The sequence below is a fragment of the Lissotriton helveticus genome, chromosome 9 (genome assembly GCF_964261635.1).
Source record: "Lissotriton helveticus chromosome 9, aLisHel1.1, whole genome shotgun sequence".
Taxonomy (NCBI): Eukaryota; Metazoa; Chordata; class Amphibia; order Caudata; family Salamandridae; genus Lissotriton; species Lissotriton helveticus.
Window position 1 is genome coordinate 651,864,416 of NC_136070.1, and position 19,698 is coordinate 651,884,113.

The following is a 19,698-nucleotide window of genomic DNA, read 5'->3' on the forward strand; positions in this document are numbered from 1 at the left end:
CTTTCCTGGGATTGGACTTTGGTATCTCCAGCCCTTCTTTGTGTCAGCTGCTGTTTACTATATCCACCACCTTGCAGAGAATCCTTCAACTTCAATTAGCAATTCATTTTCAAGATAGCTACATAAGATACATGTACACATATTCATTTTATAATGATGTAAAATAAAACGTAAGAGTCTATCATGTAAATTAGCATCAATTTGGCCACCAAGGCCCAATACTGGAAATTCCTGATTCATTGTTCAATATAACATCTTTCTAAAAATGTTTAGTAAGGGGATCAATTGGTCCTACGTGCAATATGAAAATGGGCTTTCTCAAATATGTCATTTAAACGTGCAATTCTGAGACATTTTTAGGCATTGGCAAAGTGGGAAATTGCCCAAGGCCACCCCTGAGAGTGTGAGCTTTCTCTTTTTGATCTTGATGCAGCATTTTGGGCCAACCCTTTTACCATTCGTCCTCCAACTGATCTTTTCTTCCCGGCTGAGAGGTGAGGAGAGTTAACGTTGCATAAATCTATTTCAGTTTACAGTGTAACCCATTTGGCTACACAATAAGGACCAGGAATCAGTGACTAGAGTTAGGAAGGTGTATTACAAATTAGCAATAAAGTTAAGGTCCATAAATCTCAGCACCATGCTATAATGACACAGAATAACTACTGGGAAACCCAACCTCCTTAAGAAGTGAAGGCATACCCGCATTAAGCAAACAAGAAGTTTAGTCACAGCAGTACAAAGGATTGGCATTAAGAGGTGTGCTCTGAGAAGAATTTCTCGTCCTCTCTTCTATAAATGAGCAAATCTAGAATTGTTTAAGTTAAAGTCCAAACTAAGAGGATTGTTCATTAGTTTAAGGAATCTCAAAATTCAGTAAACTGCAGATAAATAGAAAAATACAAAAAAGTGTGGGAGTGAAGGAAGTGAAGGAAGGTGTCAGCATTGAATAAGTTCAGTCAAGAGTCTTCTTGGGTCAGGGGAATTATAATTATTAGTCTAAGCCACACTCAACAAGAATCAAAGGGAATAAGCATTGAGGTCTAAACCTCTCAAAGTCCAGGACAGTGTAGTTTCCATTTATTCACACTAAAATCCTCCAGGTACCACACCTCTGTTCGCAACATCAGGTGTTCCATTGTCCTGTTCCATTCTCACTTTGTAAGCTGAAACATTTGTGAAATATCCCGATCTAAACATGAGAATGACATAGCCTTTGCTCAACCAAACCATGTTGAAACATTGCTGAATAATACTTTTCAGTTAACGCTCTGGCCCTCCATGTCCCTTTGTGAAGGTCTTCTTTTCAGGCCCTCTCTATTGCTAATACAGTGTTGTATCTATTTTCAAACTAATAATGTGTGTGAATATACCTGCAAGGAATAAGCCATGCCATAAGAAATGTAAAACAGTATTTTATGCAGATTGAGAAACAGGCCAACTAAGGGTAATTTTACAATATTAAAGCAATGGTGCACATTTAATATACGTGTGCACGTTTAAACACAAATGAATAGAACTTGTCAGTACATTATATTCATATTGGCATATAGTAAATCTTTAATACACATTTATTAAGTATGGCTAAGAACTTCATTTTATGTGAAATATACATGTAACATTAGTACACTCATTGCATAAATCCACTATCATATCTGAAGTAAAGACATTCTAAAATTGTGAGGATGGTTTCTATTCAATCCTCTAAGCAGTAAATCTTGTTTAATGAGTTACGGCACACGGTGTTATATATGAATTCTCTAATTCTACAGTGCATGCACTTCAATGATGATATCCAGTGTAACATTTAATATTAATGTCAATAGGTCACACAGGAAACGTGCTAAGTGCACGTTTAGGTTTTGCATTTGCAAAGTGTAAAGGTGGGGTTCAAAAATACGCTGTACCAATCTCTGTCCTATTTCTCTATCTACACCTCTCTCATTCGCTTCTTTTTTCTTACTCTGACTCCGCATCTCATATTAAGGATTTTTGGGGTCCCAGGTAAGAGAATTCAGCTATTATGGTGTGACCCCATTAAAGTTTAAAATATAAATTGGTATTGTTGGTGAGCCTGAGTTAGCAGGATATGAGTAATAACATTCAAAACGTGTTCCTTACAAGGCTTCCAAAATATGTTTTACTCGGGCAAGAACCCCCCCCCCCCCCCCCCCCCCCCAAATCCTTAAAATAGCACAGGTGCACTTGGTTGATTCTCGGTCAGCCCCATTCCGGAACTGACCCACTCGCAGAGTGAGGAGACGGGAGTTTTCTGGGGAGTTACGTAACTGCGTAGTTTGCCGCCCTCAGTCGCCGGCGTACATGACGTTTGAATGGACGGGTGCTGTCACCTGCATTATTTCAGCACGCACCGGAATGCCGGGCGCTTATCCGCGCGGATTGTTTCGTGCTAATCCCATAAGGCTCATTAATTTCCACTGGGGGCCCGTCGCCCCCAGGGTGGTCGCAATCCCTTGATAGGCCTATTTAACGCAGCTGCTGCTTGCCGCTAATGTGAGACACGGATTGGACGCCTGATCCGCTTTGCCACGTGCGGCATCTCAACTCTTCAAACCCCGGCAATCCCGCCCCTCCCCCACCTAACAAGTACACACTGCCCTCGCCTGGCACCACCTGCTAAGCTGGTTATGTCAAGAAAGATTGTCAGAGATCATAGCTGGATCCTACTTAGGGGGCCCGGCGGGTCTTTACTGCCGCAGATGGACGGAGGGAATGAGATAGAGGTAGGGTGACCAGATTCTCAAAACAAAAAACGGGGACAGGTCATTGACATAGACGTAGGACTACAGTTTGCAGTAACCATCGACATAAAAGTTTGACTATTTGACAACTGTCATAGACATAGAAAAGGGACTACAATGACAGCTCCCTCCACAGACTGAGATGAAGCATTACAGACAACAAATCTGAGGTCTTTTATTGGCACCCCTCTCCTTTATGCAGCAGCATTAGTCTTTTTTATTACATTTACACTTTTAAGGACTATAGCATATATTTGCCAAAAATTAATAAAACATCACAGGCTAGCAAACACCCGATTTATTAGCTTTATCAATGCTTGTTTCTATAGCTGTGCATCAGCACCATGTAAAGTACAACTCACTAATGTTGCTTAGTTGCTCATGACAGAAAAGCATGGGAGGTAAACTGCGGAATGCTAAATTGCCGAAGGGCAGCCAATGAAAAACAGGGACATTTCTGTGTTTAACCGGGACACTCTTTGAAAACAGGGACATTTGAGTCACTTTGAAACAAGTGTCGGGACACTTCTCCAAAAACGGGGACCGTCCTGGGAAAACGGGGACGTCTGGTCACCCTAGATAGAGGACGGACAGAGGGAGGGAAGGAAGGTCAAAGATGAGGGGAAGAATTATACAGAGGGCAGGAAAAGAGAGAGGGAAGACGGGAAGGGCAGCAGGAAGGAAGAATGGATGCAGGAGTCGAGAGAGAAAGGGAATGCGGGAAGAAAGAGAGAAAGGAGGGCACAAGGATGGAAGGATAGAAATGAGAGAAAGATGCAGAGGAGAGCAAGAGGGAGAGAGGAGAGAGGGGAGGGTATGAAGGAAAGAGAAACCCAGGAAGCAGAAGGGAATGGAAGGACCGGGGCAGGAGAGGAACACTTGAGAGAGAGAGGGGTACGCAGAGGACAGACAGAGGGAAGGATGGATATAACTGAGAAAGACTAGGGAAGCATAGGGGAGGGAAGGATACAGAGGAGAGAGACAATGAGGGAAAGAGAGAGTGAGAGAAGGATACGGAAGACACCCAGAGTGAGGTCTAAGGTGGAGAGATGGGAGGGCCCAGAGGCGAGGGGAAAGGAGAGGAGGACTGAAGGACAGAAAGGGTAGCGCCATGAAGGCTGTAGGTGTCAGTGCGCGTTAGAAATAAACTAAAACATGAATAAGGGCAGAGCGAAGAAAAGAAAGGGAGCAAGGGGGTAAAAAAGATAGATAGAGATGCGTGAGAGCAAAATGTGCAGGAGACTGAGAGAAAGAATGAGGCAGGGACAGCATGACTGAAAGATAGAGAAGCGAGAGAATGACTTTGAGGAGAGAGAGATGGCTGACAGGGCAGCTGGAGTGAAGGGCAGAGCAGAGAAAGAAGCAGATAGAGGAGACAGAGGCAGGATGGAAGTAGAAAGGAGAGATAAGGATGAGAGAGAAAGAAATATCGAGGGTGGAGAGAAGGACACCATAAATGAGAGAGAGAGACAGAAAGAGAGAGACGTGAGGAGAAATAGTACAAGAGAAGGCTAGAGAAGAGAGAGAGTTGAGCATGGAATGACGTCAGCAGTATCATGAACCATGGAGAAGAGAGACTCTAGGGTGCAAGAGTAAAGAAAAGGGAAAAGACAGAGACGAAAACAAGTCATGGAAGTAGGCAAACGTGAGGGATAAAGACAAAAAATCGCCAAAGAGGACAGTGGATCAAGAGACGGATGCTAGAAGAGGACAGAGATACAAGAGATGCGAGAGAAGGAAAGGAAAATAAACAATAGAGAACAGACAGAAGGAATGAAAGAGAAGATGGAGAATGAAAAAAGAGGATTGAGAGGCGAGGGAGAGAGGAGTAGGATGAGGCAGCAAGAAGATCGGGACATTTTGTATGCCTCATTCTGCTCTTGGTGTCTTTAGATGTACATCATGGTCCAGTTTGCCACAGGCTGCTGAGGGGTATAGAAGGCTAGAGTAGTTGCTCATCTCTGTCTAGTGTGTTGGCGATCTCCTCTCTGACGCTCCTTGGTTTACGTTTTATTTCTTTCATGGACCTGAAGCCTGACTGATGCTTGTGGAGAAGGCGATGTTGCTCCATGCGTTATTGTGACTCCTTTTCAACTCTTTCCTGATGTGGGAGATGAATATCGATATACCTTAATATCGTAGCCAAGATATTGAGAATTAAATTAGCGATAGATGAGAAGGTATAGATTTTGTATGCCTAACTCCTCATATATGTACCTTAGCGACATACGTCTTCAAGGTATCTAGATGTGGTGAGAAGAATATTACATTCAGACATTTGCACTTACCTTTCAATATTTGTGTCCTCAATATTTTAGCTATGATGCTTAGGTATAATATTCCCTACTCAATATTCCAGACTACAACCCTCATTTTTCAATATTTTAATGGGAAAACGAAGTATACAAGCCAGTTGATAGTAGTGCCTCTTAGGGATTATTTGATTACTTATGTGGTCTAATAATGAGCGGTGATATGGAGATACTGGTTTGCGGTCAAATCATTTAAAAAGGGTACATATTAATCACACTACTAAAGTCGAGCACCACTGGTAGAAGAAACTATTTATTTAGCAATTTGTTAGGTTTATAAAACACTGTGTGTTACTATTTGCTTACAGAATGGGCGTTCATGGAGCAAACTATGTACGGAAAAGAAAGGAGTGGTTAGAGCCAGCAGGAAAGGAAAGTACCGGTGTCTGATATTCATAGATCCCAACCCCTGATCTGTAAGGAGTTTAGTTAAAAAGCAAGAATGAATACTTCCATTTTCAAAATGCCGGTCCAGATCTCAATCTTGAATAGCAAGTGCTCCACAGTCTGGGACCCTGTATTTTAGGGTTCTGCACCATGTTGCATTCCCTTGAACGATTGGTCGAAGTATTAACATATATTTCTAGCAGGGGTATAGTGTGAAGCTAGTTTTGTAGGTATTCAAGGCCCTTTCTCCAATAGGCCTTTGGCAGAATGCATAGAACATTGAATGTAATCCCGGCTTCTACTGGTGGCTAATGACAGCCACTTTAAGATGGAAGGCCTGCCAATACCTGCAGAGTAAAAGCTTGGATTTAATTGTGAGTTGTGTTCCCCCCGTCTCTCCATTCTGGTGTATGTAACTGTAATGGTGGCCCGGAGAGGGGAGGTTTGAGACGTGGTTTGAGAAAAAACAGGAGGATAGGAGTCCTTGCAGTGTTGCCTGATTACGCACAGGTTTTTTAAAAAACAAACTTTCTGGTAGAACTATAGGAATCGATTGAATATCAACCTTGTTTTGTTACTTGACTCTCTGATATCCTTTCTGAGGACAGCCTATTTTGTTCTCTGTGGTTGTGTAGTGTGCCTCCTGTGTCTTGTTGCAGTATGCACTCATTATTTTCATTGACCTCTAGTTTGGAGCCTTTGTGGTGAGGACTCTATCTTCTACATTCTCAGTCATTTTGACTTTCGTTTCAAATGTTCTGGCTGCCAATTTCTCTTGAGCCAGTACCAGCTGGTTGTGTTGTTATTTACTCGGCAACACAACTCCAAACAAAATAATTTTGAATGTGTGTCACTTATCGTGGGTGTGGATTGCAATATGTACTTGCAGCAGGTCATGTCAGCTTCAGGGAACGTTTAGTGACGTGGCTGTTCTTATCAGTGGGCTACTATTTTAGCTCGGCTAGCTCACAGTTAACCCCTTCGACGCTGATGACGAGCTCAGCTCGTGATGAGGTACACCTCTCGTACACTGATGATGAGCTGAGCTCGTCATGAACCGCGGGTTTTTCAAAAAGTCAGCGCACAGCGGGAAAATGCACAGCGCCGATGGTGTTAAAAGAATAAGTGCGCATGACGGTTTGGCTGGCCCAAGATGGCCGGCCAAACCGCCGTGTGCACTTAGGCGCCACATCCACTCTTACGTCTGAAACGAGCCCAGCCCTGCCCCGCCCTAACCTGGCTCCAGTCCATTGTATTAAAAATAAAATGATAATACTGTTCAGTTATTATCATTGTATTTTTCCTTTACACTGCTCATGGAGCAGTGGGGTGACACTTCTCCGCCTTAGCAGATGAGTCCCCGCTGAGCCTCACAATGATGTCTTTACTAGGCTTTGGTGAAATTTCCGTAATTTTATTTTAATGAATTTCATTTACATTTGTGTTGCAAAATTGTTGAAATTCTACCATTATGCTACGTGCTCTAAATATGCCGTGTTCGTGTTATGCAAAATAGCTGAAATCCTGTCATTATGCTACGTGCTCTACTTACACCGTGTTTGTGGTAAGATTTTAGCACAAGAGCACAGAAAGAATGCGAACAACTAACATATGAGCGGCTGCTGCTTATGGCACTTGTATTTCTTATGCTATTTCTTTTGTGCAAAATGGGAGGCAAAGTTGCATTTCACGTTAGCACATAGTGCTAAATGCCAGTTTTAATTTCACAAATTTTGCATAATTACGCAAAAGCAAATTACATGAATTTCGCACACCCTTTGTCTTTATAGCCCCTGTCAAATTCTTACTCATAATTTCGAGCTCTGTGACGGAGATGGTTCTTACACCGTTCTGATGCAGCATCGCAGGAGGTATTAAAAGTCCTAGAGGTGAAGGGATATTAGAGAATGGTCACATCAATCTATGACTGTATCATTAGGTTTGAAGTATTGCTAATTGACCTTATGTTCAGTTTTAACTTTCGGACTGAGTGATAGATAGCAGAAGTGCATGTATGTATAAACAATAATATGTATATTATCCCTCACAACGATATCATCTGACATACATATTGTGGCCTAAATGATGTTTACAAAAATATCACTCTATTGATTTTCTCTCTTTAACTCCAATTGCTCGCTATTTTTCTAAATTATATTTAGGGCATAATATTTTTGTTATGCAGTATTTAGGGAACTATACTCTGGTACCATTCCATATAGACATACATAAATAAATCCATAAGTATATTGAAGACTTTATGAGCTTCTCTCTAGAACACCTTCCTAAACACATTGGGACATATGTACAAGGCAATAAAGCCAACAGAATGTCACTTTTGGCAGTGTTCTGGTGGCGATAACCCATTCACCTTATTTACAAAGCGGCGTTAAGTCACTTTTTGTGGCTTAACACCACCTTGGAAACATGGCCCCTTAACATGCATCATTCAATGCAATCTAAAGCCATGCAAGAGCAGGTGTTAGAATGGTGAATGAGAAGAATTGTTTTTATTTCTGCTCATTCTTGCTTTTTCTAAGTGTGCTGCATTCTGCAGCACACAGAGAAAGAGCAAAAGGCCATTAATGATTCTTTATGTGCAGGAAGGTTTCGCTTCCTGCACAAAAAACAAATCATTGAATAATTATTAACAAATAGCCAATGTGGATTGTTTATGTGCAGGAAGGGACACCTTCCTGCACATTAACAAACATTCCCTGTGGTGCAAGGGTGCCTGCGTTGGTGCAAGGCAACTAAATTTAGCACCAGTGCTAAGGGAAATGCAAGGGTGCACCATATTGTGGTAAATACAGCGCATCCCTGTGTTTTGAAAATGTTGGAGCGTGGAGCTGACAAATTTGGTGCAGCTCCGCGCTCTGACATGTTCTTGTAAATATGCCCCAAGGTATGTTCATGTGGTGTAATTTGACCTGCTGCACGTTTTAAAAGTGGTGATAATAGGTACACTGTTATTGAGATAAAAAGTTTATGACATCTATATTTCTGGTGCGCCCAGACTAAACAAAGTCACATTCGGAGAATATCTGTAACGCAACATGTTGTGTACATCCTGAAAACAGTTGTGTACCTTCTGACCTTCATGGCGTGTTGTAACTGAGGGGGTATGAAATCTACTTTGGTATCACCTGTGACAGCAAATGACTTTATAGTCACTCGATTAACCTGTAATTTCATGCAGACTAATTATTTTAAAGGTCAATAAAATCACATTCACAATAACAAAAATGCAGAATCAATCGTGCGTTTGTCCACTTTCCGCACTAAATAACTTTAACGAAACATATACAAAGTGAAAACATCATAATAGAAGGTATATATATTTAGAACAAAAGTATATACCACAAGGATATGTACACAACTCAAGAAATGTCTTAATAATTCATATTCTGATGGTACAACTCCGTACTGGCTGGGATATAATTCTACTTACTCATCAAACAACATTCATTGGAAATAAGAAACTTTATTGGAAACAAAAATACGTTTAAATGGGAGTTATAGTTACAATGGACACAGACCATAACACCTTAAAGTAACTTAAATGTACAAAAAAAATGCCAGTTCGGATAAAATATTTAAAAATTGCATCACGTTTTTTTTCAAAATTCATATATACGTGGAGCCACAGGTGCGCCATTAAGTTACTCTCTCTATAGTCACCAACACACCCAAGGCCGGCTTTAGCGCTGGTGGCGCCTGGTGCGACAGTCGTTTTTGGTTCCTCTTCTCCATGAATTATCTCACTACCACTCTCCAACAAGGCCCCTCATCTCTCTATAGCCCCTCCCAGGCATTCATTTCATTTTTTTTTATAGCACCACTCATTGTTCACTTTCAATCAGCTCTGTGATCTGCATGGTACACATTCTTTGCAGGAGGCACATAACACTCTGTGCTGCTTTATGATGAGTCAAAACTGCAACTAAACACAATTTTTGATTTTTCACCAATAGCAACATTAATTACCAGCGTTATCTTGACTTTTTTTTATTGTTGCCTGAAAACGTTTGGCCGCACAAGTAAGTTCACATGCTTTCAAACCAATAGTTATTTTTAAACACAGCGCCACACAGCAAAGTCAGTGCCAGGTGCGACTGCACCAGCCGCACCAGCCGCACCACCCTAAAGCTGGCCATGAACACGCCACAGCACGATACACTGAGATGACACATTGCATTATCCCTGGGCCCTAAGCCTCTCCGCCTTCCAGGAGGAGATTTCATGGGGGATGGTCCCAGCATCAATTACGCCCGCCCCCTGGGGAAAATCCAATAGAATAACAGAGTAACGAGCTGCTAATTAGGACGGCTTGTCTATAAATCCAGGTCACTCCGGGATCAGCCTCACTCACTTCCCAAGCCCGGCCACCGACACTACGGATACACCGCTGAGTTCCAACCCTGTGCGTGGTGGGACTCACCGCTTCCTGCGGTGCACCTCAGCCTGTTCTGGCCTGGAGACTTAGTACTTGATGGTAAATCATTGCCATGCATTATCAAGTGTCGACACTGCGGAAACACTGACTGATTTCCGACTGCACCATTTAATATTCAGTGCCAGTGCACGTGTCAGGCATTTCTAGATCCAAGCTTCCTGTACAAGAAAGATTCTGGCATTCTTCCGGCTGATGGTCTTGAAAACAACTTCGACGGCGCCCAAATGACTCCTTGGTTTGCTGTTGACACTCAGCAGGGCCTTTTCTCTTCTGCAAACGTTTGACCTTTCAGGAGCTTGCTTGGTTTGTCAGTGCTCAGTAAGCCTTTCTTAGAAGGTGGCAAGACATCTTGTTTGTTATGATGAGAGCAATGATTTCCAACCCTCACTTTGGGAGATCAACTTCTTGAGAGCCCAGGATTGGCCAGGCTTGGTCGCCATCTTTCCTCCACGCAGACTAAGCTTACAGTCATTACAGGTATCTTGCCCGCTCATGAACCACATGATGCTGCCCCCTGTGGGGATGGCCCTCTTCACGCCCCGGCAGGTGGCCCGTGTCTGCCAGGTGCTGCAGGAGAGCGGGGAGTTTGAACGCCTGGCACGCTTCTTGTGGTCACTGCCACCCGCGCTGGTCACCAATGGCCACTTGGTGCGGCCAGTCTGTGGAGCCCCTGGCATGTCACACCATCTCCTTGCCGCCCCATGCCCTTTCCGAGATGAGCCCGCGCTGCAGACTGGGGCCGAACCGAGGTGGGGCAATTGGCTCGGGGCACTGGAAAAGCTGGCAGGCAGGAAGAGAGCGCCTGTGGAGGCAAGTCTTCCTCAAGACCAGGAGCAAAAGTCCTCCTGCTTCAAGGTGAGTGATTAGGCAAATTGGGGCAGAGGTGGCCTAATCGATAAGTAGGGCTTAGGTTGGCATGCCAGCCTGACATGGCTGACCTTGCCCTATGCTGGCCCTATGCTGGCCCTTGAATGGCATTGGCCTGCCATAAATGGTCCTGCTTCTTCTACTGGTCCATCTACCTCTTCATTTTGATGGAATGGCATACAGTAAAGTGGCATAGAATGAATTAGGATACATTGCAGTGGCGTATATTGGAGGGATATAGAGTGTATACAGTGTAGTAGTGTGCACTACAGTGGAATATAGTGGGATAGCATAGAGTGGAGTGTGATGAAATAGAGTTACATTTTGTAAATATTGCAGAGTCTTTTTGCGTCCGCTGTACTGGCTTACAGTGGAGTGCTATAGACTGGAGTGTTGTACATTGTAGGAGCATATATTGGAACATTGTATACTGCAATAGCATACTCTTGAGTAGCATACACTGGACTCTCGTACCTTGGAGTGGCAGAAAGTGAAATAGTGCACACTGGAATGGAAGTAAAATGGAGTACTATACAGTGGAGAGGCATACAGTTTAGTTGCGCACAGGTATAGCTAAATTAAAAACATTTAAAACAAATAACATACTTACCCCACCAACCTGAGGTACCTCAAAGAATCTTCTGTGCACCATAATATATAATTCTACCAAATTTAGCAAAAATCAGGCTGATGGTTTTCCCACTACATAAAATATAGAAGTCTGTGTAAAATGCATAGGATTTTATGCACATTTTGGGCCCCTTCTTTTTCTTTGCACACCTTGACCAAACATTCGCCAAATGTGTGCTAAGTTATTAAGGGACAATATCCCTATCTCTCTGGTCCCCCTAACTATAGCTACAGAGTGGCTACCACCAGAATATATATGAATTCATGGTGCATAGATGTGGAGTTAAGAATAGTAAACCTATACTTCCTCTGTATGCACTTACCTTTCGATTTTTTTTATCCCTTGATATTCCGTCCACGATATTAATGTATTACGATATTTCTAGCCTCTGTATCCCATAGTACAGCTGAGGCAGGAGGTAGGAGAGCATGGCTCTCTTCTAAAAGCTATAGGGAGGTAGGAGGGAGCAATACATGGAGTTTTTCCAAAAAGAGTGGAGAAGCAGGCAGTGGCTTCTTAGGGAGCTCCTTTAACAGCCATAGTGAGGCCAGGGGAAGCAGTGCTGCCTCAGTGGCAGGATGATCATACAGAGAAGCTCCAAGTGTCATGAAGTACCTCTAATAACCTCAATAGGCACACAGGGAGCCCCCTAAGTAACCAGAGCGAGGCGCTCAAGGCGAGATGGGGCTCCACTAATAAAGAAGCCTTGAAAGGCAGATGGGCTTTCTCTAATAGCCATAGAGATGCATTCAGTAGAAAGGCATCACCCTTCTGATGACCATAGAGACAAAACAAGAGGAAGCAGGACAAATACCTCCAGTAAAGGCCTTAGAGGGAAAGGAAGCTCTTGTAACAGGCATGGTGCTGTGGGCGGTTCGCAGACCAGCATGCACTGGTAGCCATAAACGCCTCTTCTGGACAGCACATCCCTGGGGCCCGGGGCTCTCACACAAAGAACCCCCTTTCTAACTTTGCTTTGCTTTTACTGCTTTCTTGTCCTAGGAAAGAACACGTAACCTACTGCGTGAGTGGTACCTGCAGGACCCATACCCCAACCCTTCCCGGAAGCGGCACCTAGCGCAAGCGACAGGCCTCACCCCCACCCAGGTGGGAAATTGGTTCAAGAATCGACGCCAGAGAGACCGGGCAGCTTCGGCCAAAAACCGGTGAGAGCAAATGCATGCAAGAGAAAGCGAACGAGTCGGCCTGAATGGCCGGGTTTGAGGATCTGTCTGGTGGGACGAGGGCGGACAATTTAATGTAGAAGGCGGACTCGAAGGATGCTGGAATGAAGATTGATGCATGGGAGCGGGCGGCTTCAACAGGCCATAATGAGGTAGACATTGACCATGAAGGTAGCAACTGCCCAAACCAGGGCCTCTGCTTCCCTTCACACCATCACCAGCTCTGCACCATTTCGGTTACTTAGCCAATCAGGTTCCAACATTAATGCGGCGTAATGGCTTCTACATGGGCAAGCTCTGCTCTGCGCCCCTCTCCTCTTCTCTTACGTTCCCTTTCTTCCTTTTCTTCCTCGTCGCCTTCCCCTTACCTTTTCCTTCCCTTCCCTTCCCTTCCCTTCCCTTTCCCTTTTCCTCTCCCCCTTATTTTTTTAAATTATGTTATCGACTTTTAGGCATTATACTACATATATCCAAGGAGGGCTTGCCTCATTGCACAAAAGTCCAAGATCAGTGCTTAATTTGTAAAAAAAAAAAAACTATACGTGCCAGGGCTCGCGTCAGGAGACCGCTTCCGCTTGTATTACCCTTTGCCACTGCCAGCACTGCCAATTATAATAACAACCAGCAACTAACCACCACACTCCTATAAATGTGGCAATTCTGACTATTCCAGTCCCTCAAAGCTATAAGAATGGCTTTGGTGGCAGGTGTTAATCATTTTCAATGTATATTTAATTAGTAAAAAAAACTGTTGTTGTGCCCATCTCCAAATTAGACAGGGCCACCATATCAGCAGACTGCCATAAGTGCTGGTCTAGGCAATAAAGTGCCGGTGCCGGGCACTGGAAACCACAGGCTCAAATTAAGCACTGAAAGATGGTAAACACTCCTTACGACGCATCTCTCACCCCGCAAGTCATTACAACCACTTGCAGAGGGGGGAGAAGGTGTTGTATTTAAAATCCAACACCTTCTGTACTGTCCACACAAACTGGAGTTGGAATAGTAAGTTATACTATTCCAACATCCAGCGCCCCCCCACCGCAATTCGTTGTTACAACTTGCGGGGTAATGGTGTGCATTGTTACAACACGATTGTTGTAACAACCGCGTTGTAACAACATGCGGGGTGAGGGAAAGTGGGAAAAAGAGGCCTATTCCTGTAAGATAGAGAGGAAATGTACTCGCATTCACTGCCAGGTCCTGCAACAGTCCAACATAATGCCACTCTCGAACCAGAGCATAATATTCCCTGAACAAACTGAGGGGCATATGTACGAGCCCCTATCGTCATGGGAACATCATTTTTTGTGACGTTTCAGTGGTGTTAGGTGCTTCACCTTGTTTACAAGGCCGTGTTAATCCACTGGTCTTAACTTGGATAACAAGTGACAAAATGGCCTTTCAAGATTGTTCATGTGCAGGAAGGGGGACCTTCCTGTACATAAACAATCTTGCCCTGCACGCACACACCCTGGCGCTACACTGTTAAGTGTAGCGCCAGTGCAGGGGGAAACGCAAGGCTGCACCATATTCTTGTAAATATGGTGCAGCCCTGCGTTTCTGAAGTGGCGGAGTGAGGCATTAAGCCATGACAGCTAACACCTCACTCCGCCACTTGCTTATACGTATGCCCCTTATTTTCAAAACCTTCCAGAAATGCCTTAAAATAGTGTCATGGAGCATTGCCTCTTCATGGGCATTCCGCAATTTTACCCATGGGATACCTAAGGCAAGGCTACTGCAGCAACTTTTCCTATATGATGGAGATTAGATTAGAGGTGCTCAAACAGACAGATCGTAGGTTCGGTGTCATTGAAAGTTAAAAAAATATATATTTTATTTGCATTTTCAACCAACAGTAGCACCACTGACAAGTCACAGATGGTTAACCCCTCACCCAGGCGCTCCCCCCTCCCCCACCCACCATCCACAAGTACGTCATCATGAGCATCAATTCCACAAGATCTAGCCATTTCTTACAGGGCATAGTTCTGCCATACTCTATTATCCCCCAACAATTCTCCACAATATTCGTCCCCAACCCTCGTCCCCCGCCCACCCGCAACCCAACCTCATCCTTCAAGACTCTTAGTGCGTCAATCTGGCCCCAGACCCCCATCAAGACTATGGTACCTTCTTCATTTTCCACACACTCTACGGAATTTTCGGGGCCATCCTCTAGCTTTGTACGTTACTCTTTCGGCCGCCATGTACATATCCATCCCCCTCCTCCATTCCCCAACCGGGGGAGGCGCTGGTTCTCCTCATGCTCGCGCCACCTCCCGTTTCATCACCCCCAGAGCCAGCATCGCAAAGATCAGATGTGGTCGGCTCAAATCTATATCAGTTGTTATCACAAGTAAAATGAATTTTGGGTCCATTGGGAGCTCCGCCTCTAGCACCTCACTCAATTCCCCCAGTATGTGTGTCCAATAGTTGTGGATAACAGGGCAGTCCCATATAACGTGGTAGAAGGTCCCCTGCGGGTGTCAACATCTGAGACAGCACGAGTCAGTAGCGCGACCCATGCGGTGCAGTCTGGCTCTATCATAATATATCCTATGTAGTATCTTATTTTGTATGAGTCACAGTCGGGATTTAATCGCGACTTCTCTGTGATGCATCAAGGCTGCTTCCCAATCTACTGTGTCCATCCCGCCCAAGTCCTGTTCCAACATTGCTCTCAGTTTCCCTCATCTGACCGGCGTGTTATTATTCAGGGTCTTATACGTCAGTGACACTAGTTTACTGGGTACTCGTTCTTGCAACAGACGACCCTCCAGCGGGCCATATTCTGGCAACGTAGAGGTAAGCGCCGTCTCAGCCCTCCATGCATGGCGCAGTTGCGTGTATTTGAGAAACTGAGTAGGGCGTAGGCCATATTCCGCCGCCAGGGACCCATAGGGTTTGAATTTTCCTTTCGCTACCAGGTCCCCCAACACGGAGATCCCGATATTGTCCCATCCCCTAAAACCTGTGAGTTTGTGAAGCTTCTTTAGCCATGTACAGGTCCATATCGGTGTCTTCTTGGTGGGTCTATGAGACCACCCCATCATCTTGGTCGCCCTGTCCCAGACCTCTATGGTTATCTGCATAGCCGGGAGTAATCGCCTCCTCCCAGCCCCCCGTACAAGTAGTGGAGACTAGTGCGGCGAGCCATGGTGTCTCTTTCTAGCCTATACGTCGGGTGATCCGCAGGTGCATGGAGCCATTCGTTTATCGGTGCCAAGTGTTCAGCCCAGTAATAAGCTGCTATATCTGGCAATGAAATCCCCCCATTGTACTGATTTCTCTGTAACGTATCTAGGACCATTCTCGGTTGTTTCCCTAACCACAGCAGAGAGCGTAGTTCCGCATTTATCGCCTTGAACGTTTGTCGGGGGGGGGGGAAATACTCATTCTGTAAGGCAGATAGGAAGCGTGGCATTGTGATCATCTTAAACATTGCCGCCCGGCCTAAGATCGTGAGAGGGAGGTCCTTCCATCTAAGAGCATCATCTGTAAAGTTCCTAATCACCCGTTGGATGTTTTTTTGATAGGAGACGTGTCGGTCCGTGGTCAGATGAATCCCCAAGTATGTGAACCCCGTCTGGATAACTTGGAGGGCGGCGGGCAGAGGGGGCCACTCCTCCTCTCCACATGGGCTATACAGGACCAATTTGTGCCAGGTAATCGTGTACCACGAGAAGGAACCATACCTACCCAGGAGCTTGAACAATGCATGGACTGTGGTCGCCGGATGGGCCACATACAGAAGAATATCAACCGCATACAGCAACATTTTTTCCTCCTGCACGTTGGCCTGTGATATATGAAATCCCAGTATCTCGTTCGCCTGCCGGACCTCACATGCCACCACTTCAATAGTGAGGGCGAATAGGAGTGGGGACAGGGAGCATCCCTGTCGGGTCCCCCTCCTGATAGGGAAATCTTCAGACAGGATCCCGTTCACCTTCACCCGGGCTCTAGGATCAGCATATAGTAGTCCCACCCACTTCCTAAAGTTGGGGCCAATGCCGAATTTGACCATCCCCGCCTCCAAGAAGGGCCAGTGTACAGCGTCAAACGCTTTTTCAGCGTCAAGAGAGAGAAACATATGCAGCTCCTCCCGTCCTTTCATCTCCATAAGCCAGTTATGCGTTCTCCGTACATGTTTCCTAGTCGCTCTGTCCGTCAGGAATCCCGTCTGGTCCTGATGGACCAGGCTTGAAATCATCTGACTCAGGCAAAAGGCTAAGACCGTCACCAAGAGCTTAGTCTCCGCATTTAGGAGGGAGATTGGTCTATAAGTCGCACAGTCCTCAGGAAATTTGCCTTGTTTGTTTATAGGTACGATCGTGGCCATCCGCAGGTCTGATGGGAGGAGACCCTCCTGGGCCGCGTCTTTAAAGCGTGCCAGGAGGTGGGGCGTCAACAGATCTACACCTTTTTTGTAAAGAATTCCGCCGGGAGCCCGTTTGGGCCCGGCGACTTCCCTGGCCGGAGTCTGGCTATTGCCTCCCTGATTTCTGTGGCTGTTATTTTGGTTTCAAGGGTCTCCTTGTCCTCGTCCATTAAGACCGAGGTTTGAACAGTAGACAGGTAGTCCATGATTTTTTCCGGTCCACCCAATTCCCAGGCTCTGTAAAAGTCCCAAAAGTAAGAAGCAAACGTCAGGACGATCTGGGCATCTTCCCTCTGCAGTTGTCCCCGGCCATCTATCACCCCTTCAATCCACCTGGCATCCCTTCCCCTACGGCTTAGCCAGGGCAGCAATTTCACAGACTTGTCCTCAACGTCATATATCCTGTGTAGGGTCGCAAGGACTTGAGCCTTGGCTTCATTCGTCACTAAGTCTTTATATTGTTGTTGGGTATCCGTCAGGCGCTGAAGCACCTGAGGGTCGCGTCCCGACACATACCGCTGTTCTAAGTAGAGTATTTGGGTTTCCAGGGTATTAAGCTCCTCCTGGGCTCACCGTTTCCCCCAGGATATTCGATTTTGAGCCATGTCGCGGAGTACAGTCTTATAGGCCTCCCATACGGTCACTCCGGAGTGCACCGAGCCCACGTTTTCTGCAAAGTACACCTTTGTGTCAGCCCTAAGGCCCTGTACTATCTCACTATTCTGTAGATCTCATGGCGTCAGCCTCCAACCCCCACCACTGGCCCGAGGCCTCCCACCCAGCCGGACTAAGAGGGGCGAATGGTCCGAAAGGCCCCTTGCCAGATACTCTGCTTTGTCGTCAGTACCAAGTGCATGTCTGCGGAGGAAGACATAGTCCAGTCTGGAGTATACCCTGTGTGCCCCAGAGTAATATGAGTAGCTTCTGGTAGTCGGGTGCAGTCGTCGCCACACGTCTGTCAGGCCTGGTGTGGTCTTAGCCCTGGCCAAAGGTGTGGTGAAGGAGCCATCTTCGCGGGTCCCCGAGCGGTCCATGGGGGTGGACATAATGTCATTAAAGTCCCCACCAATGATGTGTAGCGTGTCCGATGTATCTATCAGGACTCTGGCCAATCCGCCAATTCGGAGAGAGTGCTGGCTTGGAGTTTCGGGGGGGGGGGGCGTAGACTGAGGCTATCGTGACCCTCTCCCTCCCCCATGTTCCTGACGCCCCCACATAAGTCCCCTGGGGATCCGTCCAGGTCCGGGTCACCGTAAAAGGCAGGGATTTTTTAATCAGGATCACCACCCCCCGGGAGCCCGCCGTGTAACCTGCATGTGCCAGCATCTTATAAGCTCCCCTTGCCAGAAACCCGCACGTCGTTCCTTTAAGGTGGTTCTCCTGGAAGAGGACTATATCAGGGTGTAACCGTTTAATATGTGCCTTGTTAGACCTAGGGAACCTAGTCTACATAGGGTAGCCTGGCACAGTGTACAAAGCTAAACTCCGAGGCTTTTGTGTAGTGCTTACAATCCCACTCACCATAACTCAGCGACTTACCATTAAAAATAAAGGACGCCACACCAGTTTAGAAAAATACCAGTACCTTTTATAAAAGTTCTCTTTGTTCCTTTTCAGTCAAATTAGTGCATACATTTAGTTCAAAAGAAGTTTCCACATTCAATTAGCAATATTCATCAACTTTCTCAATTCAGTGAAGATTAATTCTGGTTACATTTCATTTGAGATTAACCACCATCAATATCAACAATATTGCTTGTCAACTTAAACAGTGCAGAATGGGTAGGTCACTGTACAAGATTAATGCACCACATTATATAACCTGACATGTACGTTACCCATCTGAACTCAGGGTCTAAATTAGCTCGAGCTCACGGCTCCACAGAGTTCTACCCCCAGCAGCGTTCTTGGCAATGGTCACAGCCAGCTATACGGCCAAAAGAAGACAGGCAAATTAATTACACTTTCTTAGTGCTACTTTTATGCTCTACTTCTATTGGGGACGTTCTGGCTCTTAAAGGTCATTTACTGCCCTGAGGAGTTAATAGTACAATGATCTCTGGCTGTTACTTTCACCCTGTTCTTAGCACTCGTGCCCAGGGTTCGTTTACTCGGGGCACCGTTTCCCTTCTCAGACCCTCAATACCTCAGTGGTTTCTCAAGTGGGTTAAATCAGGACTCTAAAGGTTAATGTCCCGAAGCCGGGATGTCTATTTGCAGTTATTCTTTAGTCCGGCGAGTCAGTGTTCACAGTTCACTTGCTGTGCTGCCTCCCGCTTCCCCACAGACTTCCCAGCTTACTTCGAACTGAAGGGACAACTCGGCTGGAGTTGCCTACGCGCTCCGGTTACCCGTTCAAGCGCCGACGATGAGAGGACTCAGCTGGAGTTCGCATCGATTGGTTCTGTCAGTTCATGTTGCTCCTCTGGCGGGACCGTAGCGGCGCTTGTTCCTCCTTACGCGATCCCTCCGACACAGGCTCCGCCTTTTCCGACCAGCCTCCTTCGCTTCGGGCGCACCTCCTCCGACGCCGCAGGGGTCTTCCTGGTTCCGGACGCCGCCTCTCTCGCAGCGTCACCGCGGATCTCCTCCTCCTGTCAGCCGGCCTCTGCTGAGCCCCGCCTCCACCACAGCGGTCGGGTTCGGACCCAGGGCTGACAGCTGATGTCTCGCACACAACGTCACTCCCGCAGAGGGGATACTCACTCCCAC

The 19,698-nt window shown here is 45.9% G+C and overlaps 1 protein-coding gene and 1 long non-coding RNA gene across 2 annotated transcripts in view; one reads left to right on the forward strand and one right to left on the reverse strand.

The window, feature by feature from the left end:
- LOC144782904 (uncharacterized) overlaps positions 1-2,565 on the reverse strand; it is a 145,661-nt gene extending 143,096 nt beyond the window's left edge. The window contains exon 1 of the long non-coding RNA XR_013601307.1: positions 2,290-2,565. This is a non-coding gene — a long non-coding RNA (uncharacterized LOC144782904). The remainder of the gene's footprint in view (positions 1-2,289) is intronic.
- A 7,393-nt stretch (positions 2,566-9,958) lies between these two features.
- LOC144782905 (homeobox protein SIX6-like) overlaps positions 9,959-19,698 on the forward strand; it is a 28,645-nt gene continuing 18,905 nt past the window's right edge. The window contains exons 1-2 of the mRNA XM_078662152.1: positions 9,959-10,772; positions 12,418-12,581. Coding sequence (XP_078518278.1) covers positions 10,410-10,772; positions 12,418-12,581 — 527 coding nt within the window. The 5' untranslated portion in view covers positions 9,959-10,409. The remainder of the gene's footprint in view (positions 10,773-12,417; positions 12,582-19,698) is intronic.